Source organism: Muntiacus reevesi, chromosome 9, assembly GCF_963930625.1.
Source record: "Muntiacus reevesi chromosome 9, mMunRee1.1, whole genome shotgun sequence".
Lineage (NCBI taxonomy): Eukaryota > Metazoa > Chordata > Mammalia > Artiodactyla > Cervidae > Muntiacus > Muntiacus reevesi.
Genome location: NC_089257.1, coordinates 54195856 through 54220167, shown reverse-complemented (window position 1 = coordinate 54220167; position 24312 = coordinate 54195856). Strand labels below are relative to the sequence as shown.

General features: G+C 36.9%; 2 protein-coding genes across 8 annotated transcripts in view; one reads left to right on the top strand and one right to left on the bottom strand.

Annotated features, from left to right (window-relative positions):
* Positions 1-24312, top strand: part of CYP2R1 (cytochrome P450 family 2 subfamily R member 1) — a 224352-nt gene that overhangs the window by 105101 nt on the left and 94939 nt on the right. Inside the window, exon 6 of one of the 5 annotated variants that reach the window (XM_065944530.1) lies at positions 13813-14564. The exons of 2 other annotated variants lie outside the window; for them this stretch is intronic. In XM_065944530.1, the coding sequence (XP_065800602.1) occupies positions 13813-13876 (64 nt within the window). In that variant the 3' untranslated portion in view covers positions 13877-14564. Of the gene's footprint in view, positions 1-5887; positions 6025-13812; positions 14565-24312 lie in introns of those variants that run through there. 2 more of the 5 variants (XM_065944526.1, XM_065944528.1) reach the window with 2 other exon arrangements.
* PDE3B (phosphodiesterase 3B) overlaps positions 1-24312 on the bottom strand; it is a 176019-nt gene that overhangs the window by 66408 nt on the left and 85299 nt on the right. For all 3 annotated transcript variants that reach the window (XM_065944523.1, XM_065944521.1, XM_065944522.1), the window contains exon 2: positions 10903-10953. In XM_065944523.1, the coding sequence (XP_065800595.1) occupies positions 10903-10953 (51 nt within the window). The remainder of the gene's footprint in view (positions 1-10902; positions 10954-24312) is intronic.

Sequence of the window (24312 nt, the reverse complement as noted above, 5' to 3'; positions counted from 1 at the left end):
AAAATTCTAATATATGGAGCTATTCAACACGCTTCTGAATAACCAACAAATCATAGAAGAAATAAAAAAAGAAATCAATATACGCATAGAAACAAACAAAAATGAAAACACAACAACCCACAACCTATGGGACACTGTAAAAGCAGTGCTAAGGGGAAGGTTCATAGCATTACAGGCTTACCTCAAGAAACAAGAAAAAAGTCAAATAAATAACCTAACTCTACACCTAATGCAACTAGAGAAGGAAGAAATGAAGAACCCCAGGGTTAGTAGAAGGAAAGAAATCTTAAAAATTAGGGCAGAAATAAATGCAAAAGAAACAAAAGACACCATAGCAAAAATCAACAAAGCTAAAAGCTGTTTTTTTGAAAAGGTAAATAAAATTGACAAACCGTTAGCCAGACTCGTCAAGAAACAAAGAGAGAACCGAATCAACAAAGTTAGAAATGAAAATGGAAAGACCACAACAGACAACTCTGAAATACAAAGGATCATAAGAGACTACTACGAGCAGCTATATGCCAATAAAATGGACAACTTGGAAGAAATGGAAAAATTCTTAGAAAAGTATAACTTTCCAAAACTGAACCAGGAAGAAATAGAAGATCTTAACAGACCCATCACAAGCACGGAAATAAAAACTGTAATCAGAAATCTTCCAGCAAACAAAAGCCCAGGACCAGATGGCTTCACAGCTGAATTCTACCAAAAATTTAGAGAAGAGCTAACACCTATCTTACTCAAACTCTTCTAGAAAATTACAGAAGAAGGCAAACTTCCAAACCCATTCTATGAGGCCACCATCACCCTAATACCAAAACCAAAGAAAACTACAGTCCAATATCACTGATGAACATAGATGCAAAAATCCGTAACAAAATTCTAGCACACAGAATCCAACAACATATTAAAAAGGTCATACAGCATGACCAAGTGGGCTTTATCCCAGGAATGCAATGATTCTTTAATATCTGCAAAGTAATCAATGTAATACACCACATTAACAAATTGAAAGATAAAAACTATATGATTATCTCAATAGATGCAGAAAAAGCCTTTGACAAAATTCAACATCCATTTATGATAAAAACTCTCCAGAAAGCAGGAATAGAAGGAACATACCTCAACATAATAAAAGCTATATATGACAAACCCACAGCAAACATTATTATCAATGGTGAAAAATTGAAAGCATTTCCCCTAAAATCAGGAACAAGACAAGGGTGCCCACTCTCACCATTATTATTCAACATAGTTTTGGAAGTGTTGGCCACAGCAATCAGAACAGAAAAAGAAATAAAAGGAATCCAGATAGGAAAAGAAGAAGTAAAACTCTCACTGTTTGCAGACGACATGATCCTCTACATAGAAAACCCTAAAGACTCTACCAGAAAATTACTAGAGCTAATCAATGAATACAGTAATGTTGCAGGATATAAATTAACACACAGAAATCCCTTGCATTCCTACACACTAACAATGAGAAAACAGAAAGAGAAATTAAGGAAACAATACCATTCACCATTGCAACAAATAGAATAAAATACTTAGGAGTATATCTACCTAAAGAAATGAAAGACCTATACATAGAAAACTATAAAACACTGATGAAAGAAATCAAAGAGGACACAAACAGATGGAGAAATATACCGTGTTCATGGATTGGAAGAATCAATATTGTGAAAATGACTATACTACCTAAAGCAATCTATAGATTCAATGCAATCCCTATCAAGCTACCAACAGTATTTTTCACAGAACTAGAACAAATAAATTCACAGTTTGTATGGAAATACAAAAAACCTCAAATAGCCAAAGCAATCTTGAGAAAGAAGAATGGAACTGGAGGAATCAACCTGCCTGACTTCAGGCTCTACTACAAAGCCACAGTCATCAAGACAGTATGGTACTGGCACAAGGACAGAAATATAGATCAACGGAACAGAATAGAAAGCCCAGAGATAAATCCATGTACCTATGGACACCCTATCTTTGACAAAGGAGGTGAGAATATACAGTGGAAAAAAGATAACCTCTTTAACAAGTGGTGCTGGGAAAACTGGTGAACCACTTGAAAAAGAATAAAACCAGAACAGTTTCTTTCTTTCTTTTTTTTTTTTTTTACCAGAACACTTTCTAACACCATACACAAAAATAAACTCAAAATGGATTAAAGATCTAAATGTAAGACCAGAAACTATAAAACTCCTAGAGGAGAACATAGGCAAAACACTCTCCGACATAAATCACAGCAGGATCCTCTATGAACCACCTCCCAGAATATTGGAAATAAAAGCAAAAATAAACAAATGGGACCTAATGAAAATTAAAAGCTTTTGCATAACAAAGGAAACTATAAGCAAGGTGAAAAGACAGCCTTCAGAAGGGGAGAAAATAACAGCAAATGAAGCAACAGACAAAGGATTAATCTCAAAAATATACAAGCAGCTCCTGCAGCTCAATTCCAGAAAAATAAATGACCCAATCAAAAAATGGGCCAAAGAACTAAACAGACATTTCTCCAAAGAAGACATACAGATGGCTAACAAACACATGAAAAGATGCTCAACATCACTCATTATTAGAGAAATGCAAATCAAAACCACAATGAGGTACCATGACACGCCAGTCAGGATGGCTGCTATCCAAAAGTCTACAAGCAATAAATGCTGGAGAGGGTGTGGAGAAAAGGGAACCCTCTTACACTCTTGGTGGGAATGCAAACTAGTAGAGCCACTATGGAGAACAGTGTGGAGATTCCTTAAAAAACTGGAAATAGAACTGCCATATGACCCAGCAATCCCACTCCTGGGCATAAACACCAAGGAAACCAGAACTGAAAGAGACACGTGTACCCCAGTGCTCATCGCAGCACTGTTTATAATAGCCAGGACATGGAAGCAACCTAGATGCCCATCAGCAGACAAATGGATAAGGAAGCCATGGCACATATACACCATGGAATATTACTCAGCCATTAAAAAGAATTCATTTGAATCAGTTCAAATGAGATGGATGAAACTGGAGCCCATTATACAGAGTGAAGTAAGCCAGAAAGATAAAGACCAATACAGTATACTAATGCATATATATGGAATTTAAAAAGATGGCAACGATAACCCTATATGCAAAACAGAAAAAGAGACACAGATGTACAGAACAGACTTTTGGACTCTGTGGGAGAAGGCGAGGGTGGGATGTTCTGAGAGAATAGCATTGAAACAAGTATACTATCAAGGGTGAAACAGATCACCAGCCCAGGTTGGATGCATGAGACAAGTGCTCAGGGCTGGTGTACTGGGAAGACCCAGAGGGATGGGATGGGGAGGGAGGCGGGAGGGGGGATCAGGATGGGGAACACATGTAAATCCATGACTGATTCATGTCAATGTATGGCAAAAACCCCTACAATATTGTAAAGTAATTAGCCTCCAACTAATAAAAATATATGAAAAAAAAAAATTCCTGTCAACATTTTGGTAACTATGCCAGAAGACTCTGGGTCCTATTTACATCTTTTTAGTAGGAGGTGATCTTTCTGTTTAGATTTAGTACTATGTCCTACACTGCTTTTTCAGGCTGTAGTTCTAATGAAATTTAATTTTCAGGGCATTCACAGTGGTTATTTTTAGTCTGCTTGATTTCCTTCTGGTTCCACAAGGGCTGGTGCCTAGGAGTGGGAGTTGCAGTGTGGGAAACCTGGGTTTGATTTGATCCCTGGGTTGGGAAGATCCCCTGGAGAAGGGCATAGCTACCCACTCCAGCATTCTGGCCTGGATAACCCCATGGACAGAGGAGCCTGGTGAGCTACCGTCTATGGGGTTGCAAAGAGTCAGACATGACTGAGGAACTCCCCAGGTTGGGCTATCTGCTACAAAGTCGGGGAAGGGAGTCTCCAGGCCACAGGACAAAGAGCACTTTCTGGGCCAGGCACCTGTGTTGTGGAAACCTGGCCACCCCCTGCCTTGCTGGGGAAGGAGAGTCTCATGCTTAGTAGAGAATGAGCATACTTCCCTGGCCACTTAGGATGAACGGAGTTCCGGATCAATTTCCCTTGGTGTTGTTGGCAAGACTCATTCAGTTTTGAAGAAAGGAAGAGCCTAGCAGGATCACAGTCTGTGGCTAGGCGGGAAGTCTACATTACCTTTTGCTGTTGGGTGATGGTTGTAAGATACCCTATCACAGGTGTGTGTGTGTGTGTGTATGTATGTGTAATATATATATGTTATATATTTTAAAAAAAAAGAAAAGAGCAGTACAAAATAAGGTTGGAAAACCATGTTGGAATCAATATTTGAGAACATCAGATTCCAGGATAAGGAATGTGGATAAGGACAGGATAAGGACAATGGAAAGTCACAGATTTTGAGCAGGTCAAAGAGAAATAAAGCAAGAAAAAAGAAAAAAATGAAGTGATGGAGGGCAGTGAAAAGAACGCACTACTTATGATGTTAAAACCTGACAAATGTGTGAGAAAAGAGCATTCCTAGCACACAGACTAGTACGTGCAAAGATGCAGAGGCAGAAGCCTGTTTGGCGAGTTTGAGGAATAACAAGGAGGCCCGTGTAGCAGGGGCAGAGTAAATGAAAAAGAAAACGTAGATGAAGTCAGAGAACTAAAAGGGAGTGAAGGAAGGGACCTTATTGTGTAGGGTCTTTTAAGTCCGTGATTAGGACTTCAGTTTTTATTTTTGGTGCGATTGCAGCATAGTGAGCAAGAGACTGACATGACCTGATTTATTTCTGATCGAACTGAATATTCAAAATATTTGCTATGATTTTAAAAGTTTAACTTAAATTCTTATTTCCCATCAGCTTATATTTGGCAAGCTCTTGTTTTTGTACACAGGGTCCAAAATAAATTCTACATTTTACCAGTTATTGTGGGAGTGGAGGAGGGGGAGTAGCAGGTGGCTGTGTGTCCCTGCAAATGCTAAAATATTTGCAATATGGCCCTTTACAGGAAGAAACTTGTTAACTCCTAACTTATGCTATAATTTCAGAGATGCTTAGTATTTACTATTATTGAAATTAATATAATATTAGCTTATGTTTTTGTGCTACTATGTACCAGGCACATAATATTATTATTACTTTAATCACCCCTCTGGAGGAACTGGTATTATTCAAAATTTATAGAGGAAATAGGTTCATGGTGACTTAAGAGGCTTGCCAATTTTTCAGCTGGGAGGGACTAGTTTCTATCAGACCAACTCTACTTCCCAGAACAACTGATCTAGAAAAGCCAAAATACACCAGAAATGCATCCACTTCAGTGCATCAGAGCACAGTCAAGCAACCAGGGCTTGAAAAAACAGCCGTCTGTGGGGTCGCACAGAGTCGGACACGACTGAAGAGACTTAGCAGCAGCAGCTGAGGAGAGATCAAAGTGAACCAAACCCAATATTCTGGGCTACCTTCTCCTTTCAAGGAATTTGCTGCTGATTTCTAACTGGCACAGGGCATAGAAGATGAGAAGCAGAGTAGTTAAGAGGCTAGGAAATAGCATAGAGCTTTCTATAGTCTCAAGGAGCTGGGAGACCAAATATGGAATTTAGGGTTATAAAGACAGAGAGCTTTAAATGCTTCCAAGCAAGATCCCAGAGAGAAGGGGATAACAAAGTTGAAAGCCTGAATTTGGAGCTGCCTTCCCCCTGGAGATATTTGCCAATTTGTAAACAGAGGCCAAAAGATAGAGGCACCAAACAGAAATCCTCAAAAAGATTTCTATTTTGAAAGTAAAATAAAGCTGTCAGCAGTCTCAATGCTGGAGGGAACAAAACCAAAGATTTTCAAGAAGAACACCATGAACCAAAGAAACAAGAAAAGACAGAAAGCCTGAATAGTCCTAAAACTTTAAGAAACTTAATAATTTTGTATGTTTCAGATGGGCCTGATAATCTATGTGAGCCTATTTCTGCTGACTCCAGAAATCCTGAGTCTGCCGTTTGATCCTCAAGACAATGCCTTCCTGTCCTGGTCTCATTCCTATGCTGCATTCCACAATCGGTCTAATTGCTGGGTCTGTGGACCACTCCCTTCTTCATCTGTGAAAGGCGTCCCATGGTGTACATCTCCACTTCAAGGAAAGGACTTTCTCCAAGTCTGCAAATACCTTTAACAATCGCATGTGATGCCTCTTCTTAAACTGATGACATCTAACAACCTTAAGACGGACTGATGTAACCATGGACATAATGTAACTTTTCATTTTGATTTTAACTTGGTTTAATGACTATTTTCCCTTACATCTGTAACTGTATAATGGGGTTTTCTAACATCTAAAAGCTTTTAGTTTACAAATAGTTGTCCGAGCTCCTATGACTGCAACAGCCTCCTCCAACTATTACTTGGAGCCCCTGAATCAGACATCCTCACTATGAGGATCAGGAGAATATGTTGCCTCACCAATTTAGGGACAACGCCCCTTGTCACCTCGGAAGCAGTTGTGGAATGAGAACGACGCCCCTTTTCCCTAGGCAACATAATTCTCCTAAAAGAAAAGGGGGGAATGAGAGAGTCGTTTCCTAGGCAGGTTGATATCTTATCAAGTCTAGGGGTCCCCAAGGAGAGAGAGGTCTGAAATATTCAAGGAGGAAGAAAGGACAAACTTTTTTACTTTTTTCCTCTATATTCCTTAGGATTATATAACAATAAATATCCTGCCTGAGGACAGTCTTTGGATTAAACCCTCTGGCTAATTCTGTTATCTTAAAACATAAATTATGGGAGTAGGTCTGGTCTTTACAAGGATGTATCCTGCCTGAGGACAATCTTTGGATTAAACCTTCTGGCCAACTCTGTTATCTTAAAATGTAAATTATGGGAGTAGGTCTGGTGAGGTCTTTACAGCCTCCAGACATTCTTTGGATTCATTGGAGAGTATATAACTCCATTGCTAACACTAGCAAAGGGGTTCTCTTTTGCCCCCTTCTGATGCCTATGTCAGAAGCTTTCTCTATCTCTTTTATACTTTAATAAAACTTTATTACACAAAAAAATAAATAACACTTGTCCATAAGAAAAGCTCCAAACTGAGATAGCTTCACCAGAGTATTCTTCCAAAGGAAGAAACGAAATCCATCTTACTAGACTCTTTTAGATAACAGAAAAAAGTGGGGGGAATTTCCCACCTTATTTTATGAGGCCAGTATAACCTTTATGTCAAAAACATGATAAAAACAATAATTGTAAGGCCAACTCTCATGTAACCATGAATTCAAAATATTAATAAATAAAATCCAGTATATATATTTAAATATAAATATTATAAAAACAAAATATTATAAATAAAATCCAATATATATTTTTAAAAAGAAAACAGTTCTTGATCAAATTTGCTTTATTCTGGGAATCCAGAGATGATTCAACACAGGCCCATAATTAATTTACCACATTAATAGGAAAAAATGGGCGAAAATTCAGGGATCATCTCAATAGACACAGAAAAAGCATCTGATAGAATTCTAGACCCATTTCTGACTTAGAAGAAAAAAGTTTTTAGTGAACTGGGATTAGAATAGAACATCGTTAATCTGATAAAGGGTACCTATATTAAACATTAGTGGTGAGTGTGTTGAATATTTTCTCCCTGAGGTCATGAAGAGGACAAGGCTATCTACTAGTACCACTCCTATTCAACACCGCATTAGAGATCCTAAACCATAGAGTTATGCAAGAAAAGTCTCATATGCTTGGAAATAATAAGCCTGTCTTTATTCATTGATGACATTATTATGTCCCTAAGGACTCTAAAAGGATCCTCAGACAAGCTATTAGAATTAATAAGTAAATTTAGCAAGGACACTGGATACATGGGTCAATATATAAAAATCAATTAAACTCCCATGGGGCAGCACAAACTGTTAAAAACATGGAATTTCTAAAAATTGCTACCTTTTACATTTTTCAAATTTAAAAAATTAAATATCTAAGAACAAATCTAACAAAACAGATGCATGATACTTGCACTGAAAAATTATTAAGATAAAAGATGACTCAGATAAGTGAAGGAATATGCCATTTTCATGTATTGAAAGCCTCAGTATTATAAAGATGTACATTCTCCTCATAGTGATCTATAGAGTCAATAAAATCTCAGTCGAAATCCTAGTATATTTTTTTGGATACGGAAATTTTCAAGTTTATTAAAGAATAGCCAAGATAATTTTGATGAATAACAAAGCTAGAGAACTTACACTATTATAAAGTTACAGTAATTAAAATAACGAGTCTGGTATCAGTGCTTCAGGAGAGACAAATTGACAAACAATATAAAGTCCTGAGACAAATCTACATTTTGTCACGTAAAAGACAAAGGTGATGATACAGTGCAAAGAAGAAAGATATATTTTTTTCAATAACTGGAAGTGGATCAACTAGATAACTATGTGGGAAAAAACTGTCTTGATACGTAAACCACAATACAGAAAAATCAATTCTAGATGTATTACAGATCTAAAGATGGAAAGTAAAACAATAAAACTGCTAGGAGGTAACAGAAGAGGGTAGACACAGCCCAGGGAGTAGACAAGATGTTCTTAAGTAGGACATATACAAAAAACACTAGATAAAAAGGAAATGATAAGTTGACATAAAAGGAAATGATTGATGAATAGAGTGTTTTCAGTAAGACACCACGATAAGCCACAGACAGGGAGAAGATTTCTTAAGGAATATTCATGTCCAAAATACATAAAGAACTCCTACTGATCACTTAAGTAAAAGGTAGATAATCGCTGGGGGAAAAATGGGGAAAAGGTCTTCAGCAGAGTATATCTGAGTAGCAAATTAACATGAAAAGATTCTCAACCTGATGAGCCATCAGTGAAATGCTAATATTAAAACTACAACAAGATACTCTTCAACAGCTACGAATGATTTAAAACACACTACCAAGTGCTGACAAAGATGTGGATCAACTGGAAACACCTGTATACTGCTGACGGCCGGGTAAAAGTGATACAGTCTCTTTGAAAAATTATCTGGTGCCTCCTACTAAAACTGAACATATCACATGCATAGCCCCCCTCTAATATCCAACAAAAGACATCAAGAATATTCCAGCAGCATAACTTGAAACAGACAAAAAAACTGAAAAATAAATGCCAGTCTACTATACTGGATGAATTGACCGTATATTCATTCAATAAAACACTAAATGGAATAATAATGGGTGAATTACTACTATGCATAATAACAAATTAATCTTACAGATAAATTTTGAAAGAAGTAAAACAGAAAACACATATGAGTGATTCCATTTACTTACAATTCAGAAAAACACTAAGCTGTGATGACAGAAATCAGTATTGAAATAAGACCTGGGAGAAGTTGATGACTAGGCAGAGGGCAGAGGGGGCTTTTGGGGTGCTGAATTCATCTGAAAAATGGTCACATGTATATATTCACTCTGAGAAAATTCATCCAGTTGTACAGTTGTGACTTGTGCACTTTTATACGTCAGTGTTACACTTCACATTTTTTCTTTTTTTGCCCATGCTGCGTGGCCTACCCTATCTTTAACTGCTTGACCAGGGATCAAACTCGAGATCATGGCAGTAAAAGCACCAAGTCCTAATCACCAGACTGCCAGGGAATCCCCTACATTTCAATTTTTTTTTTTTTTAAAAAAGGATTATTTGAAAGAAAGAGAAGGGTAGAAGAAATAAAAGTCTGTGGGACTACAAGCCCATGCTTGATCCATCACTGCTTACTTATCTTTAGATTTTACCAGTAATTTAGATACTCATTTCCTGGAGAAGGAAAGAGCAACCCACTCGAGTATTCTTGCTTGGAAAATTCCATGGACAGAGGAACCTGGTGGGGTCGATGGGGTCACAAAGAGTCGCCTGCGACTGAGCGACTGAGCACACAGACACTCTTAATTGGAAACTGAGAATCTTGGTGGACATGACTGAGGCAAAGGCCACTATTTAGGTCAAGGAACTCCAGTCCCTTATATTTAACAGGTCAGATGTGGCCTTCCTCACTTCACCTGACTGTAACAGTCACATCAGAGAATATGGGCTGTTGTGGTTACGCCGTTTATTGTTTAAAAATAAGACTCAATCATTCAAAGGGGTGTTCATTTTTCAAAGTTTTATGTTGGAACAACTAACATTAAATAAATAGATGTGATAAATAGAGTTAATGTTTCCGTACACACGTATGACAAGGATTTGATATTTATTAATGTCTATCTGTTAGTATAAAAAAATCAGGTTTCAAATAGCGTATGGAATATAATATTACCATTTTTGTTCTAAAATTATATAAACTATACATTTCAGTACACTGGGAAACTAGGAAAAGATCTATAAAGATATATATCAAAAGTTAACAAAGTTACTCCTTGATGTTTGATTTTCCTTTGTTCTCCTACACGTCTATTTTCAGTTTCACTGATACCAACATAAAAAATCTTTAAAAAGTCCATTTTGTATGATTCCATATGTGTATATCTATCTCTATATATACATTTCATAAATAAAACTAATTTCTAGGAGTATGGATAGGGATTTTCTTTGGAGACATATGTAATGACTAGAATGGTATACAAGTGAGGCTTGTAGGATGCTGGTAATGTTCTAGTTTTTGTTGTGGGTACTAGTTATATGGGAAGTTTAGTTTGTGAAAATTCATTCATCTGTGGAATTTTCTATTGATAAGCCCAGATTGTACCAGCAACATTTAAAAAGTAACTACAGACATTTGGTTACTGATCATTTTCTTTTCCTTTGCAACTAAAATTTTTTTTTTTTAAATCTACCTAAATGAAGTTTTGGTTATTTTAATTCAGCTAAAGAGAAATCTTCTGGCATAGAAATCTTCTGAATGTAACATTATATGTCAAAAATTTGATTACAGATGTTAATTGTTAGTGATATCATTTATATTTACCTGATAGTGAGGTTTATACCACTGCTTTAAGTCCCAATCCCAAAGAATCATCTGAAAGAAAAAATAAATAAAAGAATTCATTTAGTTACAAAATGGAGCATCTTCAATTACAGATACAAAAACAGCTTAAATTTTGGGAGAGAAATTGGGGAGGTGAGAATAAAAGTGACCTCTAGATAGAATATTTCATTAATTACACAATCTGTCATTGAAAAAGCAAGAGAGTCAGAATAAAGTCACTAAACTAAGCTATATTAACCTTTAAAATATCTATTATCACAGAACCAAAACTATAAATCAAAAACCACATCCATTTACTAAAAATACATGAAGAATGAGAAATCACCGCTCTCCCCACTTCCCACCCTCTCCCAAGGCTCATAATTTGTCATTTTAAACCAGTGTCAGTAGGTGGTGCTATTTCCCTAGCAACAAGGCTCTGTTGTCAAAAGCACCTTAAAAAGCTTGCCTGCGGTTTACATAAAGCATAAAAGAGTGGATTTATAAAAAGTTACACACAACCCTTTTGATTCACAGATTTAATTAGTTTCCCTGTTTCTCCTCTTTATAGATTATCAATGACAACTTCTTAGTACTAGACTAGTTTTTCCTGCCGGTCTCTTCCTAGCAGGCTGTGGGGCTACTTCCCCTCCAACAGTCACTGCTCAAAGAGACAAAATTATCTCAAATTTGGCAAGCTATAGCTGCTAACTACAACTAAAACTAATTTCTTTTAAATTTACTTGAATTGATAAATAAGTTTCTTCCTTTTGCCTAAATAACTGACACAATGACAATTTTCTACATAGCTTTGAACCCTAACCATGAACATAAGCCTACTTAATTTGTAATCCAATCACATAATTTCTATGTACTGAAATATTTGTTTCTAGTCATAAGGCTCCTGATGCAACAGATATTAAAATGTTATCTATTCTTTCATTGGTCCAATATTTCATTTAGAGGTTGACAGAATTTTTTTCGTAAAGATACAAATGATTTAGGTTTTGCAAGCCACATGAGGTCTCCATGGCATATTCTTTGCTTTTTGTTTTACAACCCTTTAAAATGCAAAACAAAACAAATATTCTTAGCTCTGTGGCCACACAAAAAAGGTTGCTAGCAGGATTTGGTTAGTGGGCTACAGCTTGGAGACCCCTTTTAAAAATCATCATTTGTCATTATCACCATCTTCTTGTCAACACCCTTGCAGAAGGTCATCTCTTGCTAGCGAAGAGAAACATATTTCTTCCCAAAGAAAATCCAGACATACTACAACTGTTAACAAAATTCATAGACTAGTACCTGCAAAATGGCTATGGTACAGTAACATAAAAAGAATTTAATATATATTAGTAGACTCATCAAATTTACACAGTATTTTATATAGCCCTAAGTGTGGTCCTCATATAATTGCTACAGGCTGTGATTTAACCAGCATATAAAGACATTAATTAATGCAGTTTAAGACACTAATAGCTTCCTAAGAACATTCACATGAAGATTAAAGTAACCTAAAATCCCTAAGTTTCTTGTATACTTGATATAAAAAGTAGTGAAAGTGTTAGTTCCTTAGTCATGTCTGACTCTTTACGATCTCATGGACTGTAGCCTGCTAGGCTCCTCCATCCATGGAATTCTCCAGGCAAAAATACTGGAGTGGGTTGCTATTCCCTTCTCCAGGGCATCTTCCTGACCCAGAGATCGAACCTGGGTCTCTTGCATTGCAGGCAGATTCTTTACCATCTGAGCCACCAGGGAATACATGTTCCATTTGCAAGCTATGGTTACACAACTGGCTTTTTAGTCCCAAGTGCAATACCTCACTTCAGTCCTGATTTTAGCCTGTTCAAATTTCTTCTGAGAGTGGAATGTTGACTAGCCTATTTACCATTCTTCCCATCATCATGACATTTGTAAATCTGATGTTTCCTTAAGTTCACTAAAAAAAAAAATAGTACAGAGTGGACAGGAATGAAGACAGAACCACCGGTTGAGTCACTAAAGATTACCTATGAGATTTGCGTCTGAGTCTGCAAACTTGCCTGAGATGCTACTGTCCAATCCATACTCCCACATTTCTTCTACAAGGGTACCGTCAAATGGTGACATACCTGTGCCTCATTTCTCCTCCTCATCAATCTGAGAAGAAGTTGATTTCTTGCTAACTCCAGCATGCTTTCATCATGAGGGTTTCTTAACATTCCTTGCTTCCCAGCTGCTACTCTGGCTTTGAATAAACTCTTGAGCGGTAGCTCAGTCTTACTTGCAGTCACTTTCTCTGTGATCAAAAATACCTTTGCCAAAAAGCAGCAGGTCTTAGTCTGAAATCCCCTGCATATTAGGAACTGAAATAGATACAGTGAAAGCCACAAACTGCTGGTAGACTGACTTCTGTGTAAATTGGACAAGTAGAATATTAGTGATTTTGAGAAAACAAAATTTCTGCGTAAGTAGTATTAGATATATGATCCAGGAATCATACAGCTGCAGCAAGACACATCTTACAGCAGAGTTACTCAATGTGTGGGCCACAATAAGAAAGTAAAGAAATGAAGAGTAAGTGTTTAGAGATGTTTATACCAATTCAATATAAAATTTGATATTTCATGTCATTTGATTATTATTGCTTTTATCTGTTGAATTTGCATTCTTGGCATTGTGTTACACCTTATGTCGCCAATCAAAAAAATAAATGGTTCAAAATTGGTTTCCTAAAGCTCAAGGTACTAACAAAAACAATAACATAAATAACTCCAAATAAATGTTAAGCCTAAATCAAGAACAAGACTCTAATGCAAACTCACTACAAAGCTGTGTGTATGATAATACCACACAAAACCATAAAAGCAAAAATATTACTAAACCATACAACAGTGACCATCTAAAAACTGGATTTTTTTTTTTTAGACTGCATGCTATCTACTTTGAAACTTTTATGACAGTCACGCAAAATGTGAAACCTTTTTGGTAAATCAGTAGAACTTTTTCCAGAACAATCCTATAAAGCTTTCTTATATGAAACTGAAGATTTCTGTTTCTAAAGTAGAAGTGACATAAACTGGAGGCACCATTCAGATTCTGTGCTCCCCAAAGGAAAAGCATATAAAGAAGATAAACTATTGCCAAGAGATGTGTAAAATTAGCCACACAGATGACAAACTTTATGCCGGAAGAGAGAACAAACCAAAAAATCTCCAAAATGTATTTACTATGCAACACTTTGGGACATCACAGAACTGAAAAGGCATATAAGGTAAAAGAGTAATCACTGTCATATTTGTACATAGCAGATACTTTAGGGGCTTTCCTGGTGGCTCAGATGGTAAAAGAGTCTGTGTACGGTACAGGAGACCTGGGTTCAATCTCTGGGTCAGGAAGATCCTTGGAGAAGGGAATGACAACCCATTCCGGTATTCTTGCCTGGAGAATCCCATGGACAGAGGAGCCTGGTGGGCTACGGTCCACGGGGTTACAAAGAGTAAATGCACACATGGGATGAATCTAGACCAGTTCTTGGTTTATGTGCAATACACACAACAGAAGATGAGGGGCAACTTTTTATGTTTATCACTGAAAAACCCATACTACAAAATAGATTTTTTTTCCTATTTAATCATTATTTTGTGAACTATGATAGAGACTTGAAAATGTGCTGGAATTAGTTCTGAATCAGTTACTGCACAGCAAAGAAGAGCCTGTCTAAACAATGAGAATCTCTCTTAATTGCAGACCTACCACTGCTTTATTCATAGAAAACAGCTGGAGGTTAACACACATGCTGGGCACGATCAGTAGTAAAAAAACAGTGTAAGAGTAAATGCATTCAATGTTTGGCCACAGAAAGTACATCTTTTCGGTGTGCTGTGGGAAAATGGAGTGCAAATAAAAACTATAAATAGCAGATAGAAGTATTTTTTGCAATAAAATGCAAAGAACTTCAATTTCTCAAATTTTTAATCATGACAATGCTCATTAACTTAGCAACAGACACAGCCTCAAAAGTAATCTTCAGTGAGAAATCTCTTTACGATTATAGGGTCCATGTTGAATTTCAGTATTCAGAATCAATAGTCAAAAAAACTACTTGCTGCATTCCACTATAAATTACAATTTTGCTTGAATTTTTTCAATTTAAGAGAATAGAGAAAAGAATCTGGTTGGATATACAGATTGTGTTATATAGGTTGTGAATCTACAACACACAATCTGTTTAATCATCAATGAGCTAAAACAAATATCTTTAATATTGCAAACAATGTTTACTAATTTCATTTTTAAAAACTGAGTCGTCTCTTCTCCGCCATCCTATGTGCGGTTGAGTTCTGTCCTCACCATGTCTTCTCACAAGACTTTCAGGATCAAGCGATTCCCGGCCAAGAGGCAAAAGCAGAATCGTCCCATTTCTAACTCCAAGAGAAGACACTGGAGAAGAACCAAGCTGGGTCTGTAAGAAGCCTCACATAAAAAGTGGGACACATGTTAAGACCACTTATTTAAGCAGCCAAATCACAGTGAGAACATCACTACTGTAATGCTTGGCTCCTGATGTTTCTTATTTCCTCACTATCAGTCTGAGACCAGTAATAAATATGATATGTTACGTTGGGAAAAAAAAAAAACTGAGTCATTTTAATACATTTATTTAATACTGGTAGGTAACCACCACACATACTGAATACACAATGGACGGTGCATGGATATTAAAAGTTTAAGAAACATTGGTAGAAGCATTCATTCCTCCAAAATAACACGTAGCTCTTTCAAAATTTTACTTCCAAAAAAATTAAAAATTTTACTTCCAAGTAGCCAGTATATGCTCTATATAAACTGTTCCGAAGTCAGCAAAACCTAAACTTCACTCTCAATGCCAAAGGAAATCCTATAAATAAATATAAGGATAAATAATTCAAATATTATTAAATTTTGAATCAAATAAAAAAAGTTTTAGTAACTATGGTATATTCTCAAAACATGGTTCTGTTATACAATAAGACGTCATTTCATGAAAGGATGAATTTTAACTGCTGTTTTTAGGAGCTTCCAGTACTCCACTGGTCTCCATCTAAATTCAAATGTTATACAGTATCAGAAATTAGTACATATTTTCACACACTGTAGACATCTGTTCAAAAATAATTTTAAAAACAGCATTTTCTCATAATCTAAGGAACACATGAGGTGCCTATTATTTAAAAAATCCTTTTAGCTGATTTGATAAAGTAAACCCAAAACTGTGCGTTTATAAACTCAGCTTTTCTTTGTGGTTAAAAAGTTGAATCCTGATAAAAGTTTCTGTTTGAATATGTTTGTAAGTCCAACATGCTTTACAGAGCTCTCCGAAACCACCACCACCACAGTGAAACAGCAGCAGCACAAGCAGGAGATGTTATCAGGCTCAATTACGTCAATGAGGTTTTATCTCATTGTTCCCTAATGTAGCCAAGAAGAAAAACATATATGTGTCCTCAAGTTAAGCTTACAGAACTGTGACATTTATGTGAAATTGGAAAGATTAGCTATTATGTGACAGCTGTGAATTAACTGTTAAAACATACTTTATTTTCAGCATTTTTGACTTGAGCTTTGTGTATAAATCTAGGTTAATTTATCAAATTTCAGTACTTTCAACTTTTTCTGTGCCTTTCAACTTTAGGCCCATTTAACTATGTTTATTGAACATAAACCAAAAATATAAAATAAATGGACACCCTAAAAAGCTAAACAAAAACTGTACAACTGTACTTTCTAATAGTCTAAAGTGCAAAGACAAGTGATCTTGACCCCTGCCTAACAAATAAAGGCCCCAGTCAGAAAACCTGAGAATAAGGGGGGGGGGGGGGAGGGTGTGTGTCTCCCTCTGTGTGTGGTAGGGTGGAAACCTGAGAATAAGGGCCAAAAAAAAAGGGGAGTGTGTGTGTGTCTGTGTGTGTGTGGTGGGGGTGGAGACTAATATTACTTGGAAACTAGTCTCATTTACTATTCTTACCAATCAATCAAAACATATGATTACAGCTGTGGTGATTTAGACTGCAAGCTATGCACCAGCACTGTTAGACGCTAATACACAATGGCGTCTTTAATCTTTACTAGAATTCTTTGTGGTAAGCCTATTTCCCCATTTCACAAATGACACAACAGAGACCAAAAAGGTGAAGTAACCTGCCCAGAGTCACATGAGTAGTAAGTGGCAGAGATAGAAATTAAATTCAGATCTGTCTCATTCCAAAGCTTTTTAAGGATTCTTAAACATTATGCTAAACCATCTTATTTTTTGTATCGGGGTATAGCTGATTAACAACATTGTGACGGTCTCAGGAGAACAACGAAGGAAGTCAGCCAGACGTGCGGTATGCTGCACCATCTTATAATACCAGCACTACTGTGCGCTAGTAATACGGCAGGTGCTCGACAGCCATGGAGAATCCCAACAATTGTGCAAGTAACCCCATTTATACACGGAGAAGTGAAGGCTTAATGATCTTACTGATTATTCTCCGTTTGCCTCTCAGACCCCTTCTTTGTCCTCCTCTCCATGCTGGGGAGGCTGACCCCTGCACTGTGCATCTCCCAAGCTCCCATGCAGCTGACTTCCACTTAGGCTGGGAGATGATAGCAGGAAACTGAAGCTTGGGAGGAGAGAGATGGTTGTTTCTTTTCTGCTGCCTCCATGACTACAGCTCTTAATCTGTTAAGTCTTCCCTTCACAACTTCAGCTGTGACTCTGAAAACACTATTTCCATCCTTGTTCTATCAGCCTCGGGTGAGGTAAAAGCTTTCTATAGTTACTAGGTCTCTAGTTGCCTAACCATCCCTTGATCATCCTCTTAGGCTTGTTCTTTCTTTTAAGGTTTATTTGAACCACCTTGGAGTGAATTCCATTAATATTTCTTGCAATCCTAAATAAACGGACATTGTGAACCAAGTTCTATTAGCTGTCAGCTAGTAAATTGCAGAGCTAGTATCTGAACTCAGATTTATCACCCTTCAAATTTATCGCCCTCTTATTCTCTTTCTACCACTATGCTGAAAGGATAATTATTTAAGCTTTTAATGAGATTTCTTTCAAAAAATAATAAATAAAAAAAAGATCATCATCAAATCATCAGATTACCCTCCAATACCTGATCCCATATTTCCTGCATTTCATTGTTACTACAGATGAACTTGCCAAGCTCTAGTCAACGACTCACTTTTCCATAAATGGTCTTGATCCAACCTGCTGGTGCCTGCATCTTGCTTCAGAAGTGTCCGACTTTGTGACCCCATGGACTGTAGCTCATCAGGCTCCTCTGTCCACGGGATTCTCCAGGCAAGAATACTGGAGTGCGCTGCCATGTCCTCCTCCTTGGGTTTGATCCCAAGATCCAATCCAGGTGTCTACCTGAGAATGCTTCACCAGCAGCTCTCTCCCTCATTCTTCCATCATCATTTTCTCTACTAAATCATTCCCACTATTCCCATTAGACTATAATCATGCCGCAATCCCTCACCACTCACACACACACAAACTTTCTCATGACGTTACACTCAGCCTCTATCCCATTTCTTTGCTCCCATTTATAGCAAGGGTAATGTTTACTTTTTGTTTCCAATTATTCTCCTATAATTCTCTCTGAGCTATACTAGGTGGCCCTTGAACATGCCAGGCAACTCCAACGAAGATTTTTTTCTAAAGCTGTACTGATAATTCAGAATTTATAAGATAGCACTTAAAACGTACATATAAGTTTGGGCTTTTTTCTCAAGAGTTCCAAACTAGAAATAACAATATTTAAAGGGAGGGTACAAATATAGGTTGAGTGGGAAAAATATGAAGTACTGAAGTCACAGAATGTTTGAAAAAGAGCTTTAATCTTTAAAAGTACCAACTAAAACATTTATAGCCTATTGATCTTATGAGACTTTTGCTTTTATCATATGATGTTCTTAAATTGAATTAAAACACCTACTTTATTTTTAACCTTTCAGAATCATTTTAAAACAGTTTAACACACCACGGTCTCATTAGTTGTGCTAAGGGAATTCAAGCACAGAGAGTCATTTTCTAAATATATGAAGTAGCGCCTATCTTATCAGTATTCTTAATCTCTTATCCACTCCAGATGTTTTCAAGTTTTTACCTACCTGCTTCTTTTCTAGACCCGTGTCCTTCTAGATATATAACTTGGTACATACTTCAACTGGTTTTTCTACCCTATAGTTAAGCAGAATTTTATCTCCATCTCAGACATGGTCTCTACATTCCTACCAAGAGATACATATTCTGGGGAGAATGTACTAAAAACAACTGGGAAAAAAAAAAAAGGAATTGCAAGCCTAGAACTTCTGTTTTTCCCCTAATGTGAACAGTGTTTTCCTTTTAAGTTACTGTATAATTTTCAGTGGGGCTTCCCAGGTGGCTCAGTGGTAAAAATTCCACTTGCCAATGCAGGAGATGTGGGTTCAATCCCTGATCTAGGAAGATCCCCTGGAGAAGAAAGTGGCAGCCCACTCCAGTATTTGTGCCTGGGAAATCCCATGAACAGAAGAGCCTGGTGGGCTACAGTCCATGCGGTCACAAAGAGTCAGACACAACTCAGTTGCTGAACAACAAAAAAAATAATTTTTCAGTATAGTTTAAGCAAAAGATTAAATTAACAATAGCTCATATTTAAAAGACCTTACTAAAACATGCGAACAATTCAGGATCACGTGGTGGTGGTGGTTTAGTTGCTAAGTCAATGTTCGACTCTTGCAACCCCATGGACTGTAGCCTGCCAGGCTCCTCTGTCCATGGGTTTCTCCAGGCGAGAATACTGGAGTGAGCTGTCATTTCCTTCTCCATCAGGATCACACGAGGAATGTCTTAATAAATATTTTTATGAACAAGAGCAAAAGAGAAAAAAACGTTCCACACCTCAATCAATAGGCATATGCTACAAACTTGACTCTGGTTTGGAAAGAAAATTGGGAAATCACAATGGCCTTCTGGGGATTTGAAGTTGATCTGAGATCAACCTAAAATCTAAAGACATGTTCCTCTATACATACAGTAACTCAGGCAGATTGATGCCAGAGCCCAGGCTCTCAAGCACTTGACTGCTTCTCAGCTCCTAAGCCGGCTGCATTGCACTGCTCCTCCCTGCCCCATCAACTCTATACTGCTGACAGAGCTGAAAGCTCCACAAACTGCACAGACATTCAAGTAAAACAAAGGAACTAGCTAGTCCTAGGCAGGCATACCCTCTGCCTAACAAAGCAAATATAACAGATAGTTGTTTTTTTTTCCCCTCTGATTGCCCATTATAACTTATCTGAGAACAGATGTAGTTTAAACTTAAGAATGATGAACCAACCACACACCAGTCTTACTGGTAAAATAATTATATATATATATATATATATATGGAGGGAAAATAAAATAACATGCAAATTCTCTGCTGGAAGTCCCTACGTTTAGGAATTCTCCTCGACTCTCCTGATATTTAGAACTCTCTAATATGTTTACGCAGACACATGAGCTTTATATTCCCAAACAACACAATGGAGAATCCCAATGGCATTTCACCATGAGGAGAGAGTATATTTCACCAATAATGTGTAATCTCTGCCCCAAGAGGAGTACTTGAAGTGGGTTAGAATACTGCTGTAGGAAAAATCTAGAAATTCCCTCTAAGGGTCCGGCTCCAGGCTTTGATACCCTCTTGCAATCTGCCCGCTCCACCCTGTCTTCGATCATTAGAACTATCAGTGCCCAGAACTATGGGCCCAGAAACCATTCAGATTATGGAAATTTCCCATCTTCAAACATGTCCAGCCCATTTGGAGAGAGGGTGGAAATCACTGTAGATAATAGCTAAATATTGTTTGGATAATGCATTTGAAAGAGAACAAATGACGCCCTTTAATCAGTCTCAAGTCTTTTAGTGTCCTCAAATTCCTACCTCATTGCAACTAAAAGTAAAACCTAGTTGAAGTGGGGAGGCAACCTCAAGTTTGGCAAACCATAGGCAACAAAAGAAGCTCTGAAAACCTTGTGTTTACTACATTAGGTACTCTGTTGGGAGCTTTATATATACAGGTATTATTACATCCAACCTATGAGATCACTTTTTATAAATAATTAAAGTAACTTGTTGAGTGAATAAGTGACTCATTTTTTAGTTCCTCTTTTCTCTTCCCCATAACAATTCAATTCAATCTAGATGTTTCTGATTTTTTGCCATAACCGTATTTTCGCATTTTTATCATATCAGGCCTTGATCACTTTCAACAGCTTCCAATCAATTTTATCTACTTTATACAGCAAAATCAAACTTCAAAGCCATATATTATGATAGTCTCCTGTTAGAAATATTCAGAGTATATTTGAACTTAGGGGAATTTAGAAGTTAATTCCAGTGTTCTCATTTTACAGATAAAGAGAACAAGGATCAGAGTAATTAAGTGATTTTTCTTTGTCTCTCCTACTCTCTGCCTAAAATCACCCAACTAAGAACATCTACCTATAAGCAGTCAAGTAAAACAAAGGAACTATTTGGTTTTAAATGAGACAAGTCTTCCCCTAAGGATTTGTTGTTGCTGCTGCTCAGTTGCTAAGTCACACTGGACTCTGTGACCCCAGGAACTGTAGCACACCAGGCTCTTCTGTCCTCCACTATCTCCTAGAGTTTGCTCAAATTCATGTACATTGAGTTAGTGATTCTATCTTATTCTCTGCACCCTTTCTCCTTTTATAATTCTACCAACTCATCTTTCCAACCAAATTCACATATGACTATCTCCCCAAACCATGGGGGAAAATCTAACAACAAAAATCTGCTTACCACTTTCTACATCTGAGTTAAACCTTCCCATTTTCCTTGGTTCCTATTCTCTACTTCCTATTTCTTAATCTCAGTTAATGCAGCTGACCACTTAAAAGAAATACTTAAAGGCTACAATGGAGGAATTCTTTAATAAAGTTTTTTTGAAAGTAGCGACTGGAAGTTCCTTTAGAAAGCAACAATCATGACTTAGATTATTCAGTATGAACTACCATATTGCCAATATAATAAAGATTCAGGACCACAAACAAAAAACTCTTATTCTGTCAAATGGCTACATCTCCAAAACATAAAGGACATTTTATACAAAAAGGACTATACAGGAAAGTAGACAGGTATATGTAAGAATATTTTCTGGGCTTCCCTGGTGGCCCAGTGGTTAAGAATCTGCCTTGCAATGCAAAGGATGCAAAGGACTCCGGTTTGATCCCTGGTCTGAGAAGATCCCACATGCCACAGAGCAACAATCCATGCCACAACTACTGAGCCAGCGCTGCAACTACTGAAGCCAGCGTGCCTAGAGCCTGTGCTCTGCAACAAGAGAAGCCACTGCAAGGAGAAGCCCACACACTGCAACCAAGAGCCACCACAGCCAAAAAATATAAATAAGTAAACCTATTTTTTAAATTGTTTTCTTACCACTTGTTTATATAACTTGTCATGGGTAAAATTTTAAGTAACAGAGATACCCTTACTAGGCCTTTTTCTGTTGTTGTTTTTTTGTTGTTGTTGTTGTTTTAGAACTGGGGCTTCCCTGGTGGCTCAGATGGTTAAGAGTCTGCCTGCAATGCAGAAGACCTGGGTTGGACTTCTGGGTTGGGAAGATCCCCTGGAGAAGGGAATGGTTGCTCACTCCAGTATTTGACTGGAGAATTTCACGGACAAAGGAGCCTGGTGGGTTACAGTCCATGGGGTCACAAAGAGTCAGACACGATTGAGAAACTAACATTTTCACTTTTTCTTTCACCACTTGTTTATATAACTTCTTGGGGGTAAAATTTTAAGTAGCAGAGATACATTTACTATGCCCTTTCCTGCCTTTTTTTTTTTTTTAAAGAATGGATTATTAAATTTAGGAGGTAGAGATAATTAAAGAAAATTATCATAAAAAGCATCAAAGTAGATTTTAATTAACCAAGAAACTTAAAAATGTACACTAACAAAATTTTTTTCCACTTAATATTAAATTTTGCCACTTTTCATTTGGCATTTTTATCAGTCAGGTGGAAATTACTCCAGTTAGCAGCAGTATTTGTTATTTGAGTAAACAAGTTTTGTCATGATAACAGATAAAAATTAAGCAAAGATAATAGCCCCATAGTGACTTGATCTGAAAATGAAAATGGAACTTCAAGTCAAATAAAAAAAAAATCAGATTTCCCCAGGGATCATCAAAGTATCCCATAGTATCGCAAACATATGAAACAAAATGTACTAAAAGTTTTATGCTTTGCATAGGCAAAATGACTTTAATAACTTTTAAATACAGAGATAAACTTAATACATTTAAATAAAAATTTTACCATGTAAGAGACCACTAAACACTAATTTTCCATGTATAAAATCATGAAAATCGGGAGGGGGGATTGGGATGGGGAATACGTGTAACTCTATGGCTGATTCATGTCAATGTATGACAAAACCCACTGAAATGTTGTGAAGTAATTAGCCTCCAACTAAAAAAAAAAAAACTTTTTTAAATAAAAAAAAAAAAAAATCATGAAAATCTGGGAACTATTTAATTTAAATTAGCTAATACCATAATGTAACATGGATCAGCTAAAGAAACCAACAGATCAAAAGCAAGTTTCAAATAATTCTAGAGACCCTATCTAAAAACTTACAGCAACTATTGACTCTTTCGTTTGCTATCAATTTATTTTCAAACATGAAGCCTTCTGACAGTGCTGCACAAATAAAACTCGCCATTAGTTACTTCAACTGGCAAAGAAAAGGAAACCAAGTATTATATTAAGGTCTGTCAATGATCAATATATTAGTAAAATTTTAAAAAGACTTCTTTTTTTTTTTTTTTTTTTTTTTTTAAACTGGCTCCAAGTGGCGGCCGCGCCCCCAGAGTCGCCCTAAAAAGACTTCTTAACTATCTTTCCCCTCACTCCCTCCCCCAATTAATGTTACTCACTCATTAGGGGACAAATGCACACAAGCCTAGATTTTGCTGAGATTAGTGAGTCCAGCACAATGGGAAATTGTGCTAATTTTTGACCATGAAACTATTACAAAATAAACTAACCTACTTTTTTTCATAGCTGATAGTTAATGAATTCAGCTCAATAAACTATCAGCCTGGCAACATGCAGTCAGGACAGGCACTATTTACTGATTCACCAACTATTAAATAAATCAGATGCAAATTATGCACCTTCAGCCTCTAGGAGGACAAGGTCATCCCACCATCTAGCAAAGTGAGCACCTAGCACATAAGAGCTGCTTAATAAATACTTGTAGAAAGGATTAACCTGTAACTTGTGACATTATCTACTTGTTATTTATTTTTGGTTGCACTGGGTCTTCACTCTGTGCCTGCATGCTCTCTCTAGCTGTGGTGAGCGGGGGCTCCTCTTCACTGCAGTGAGTGGGC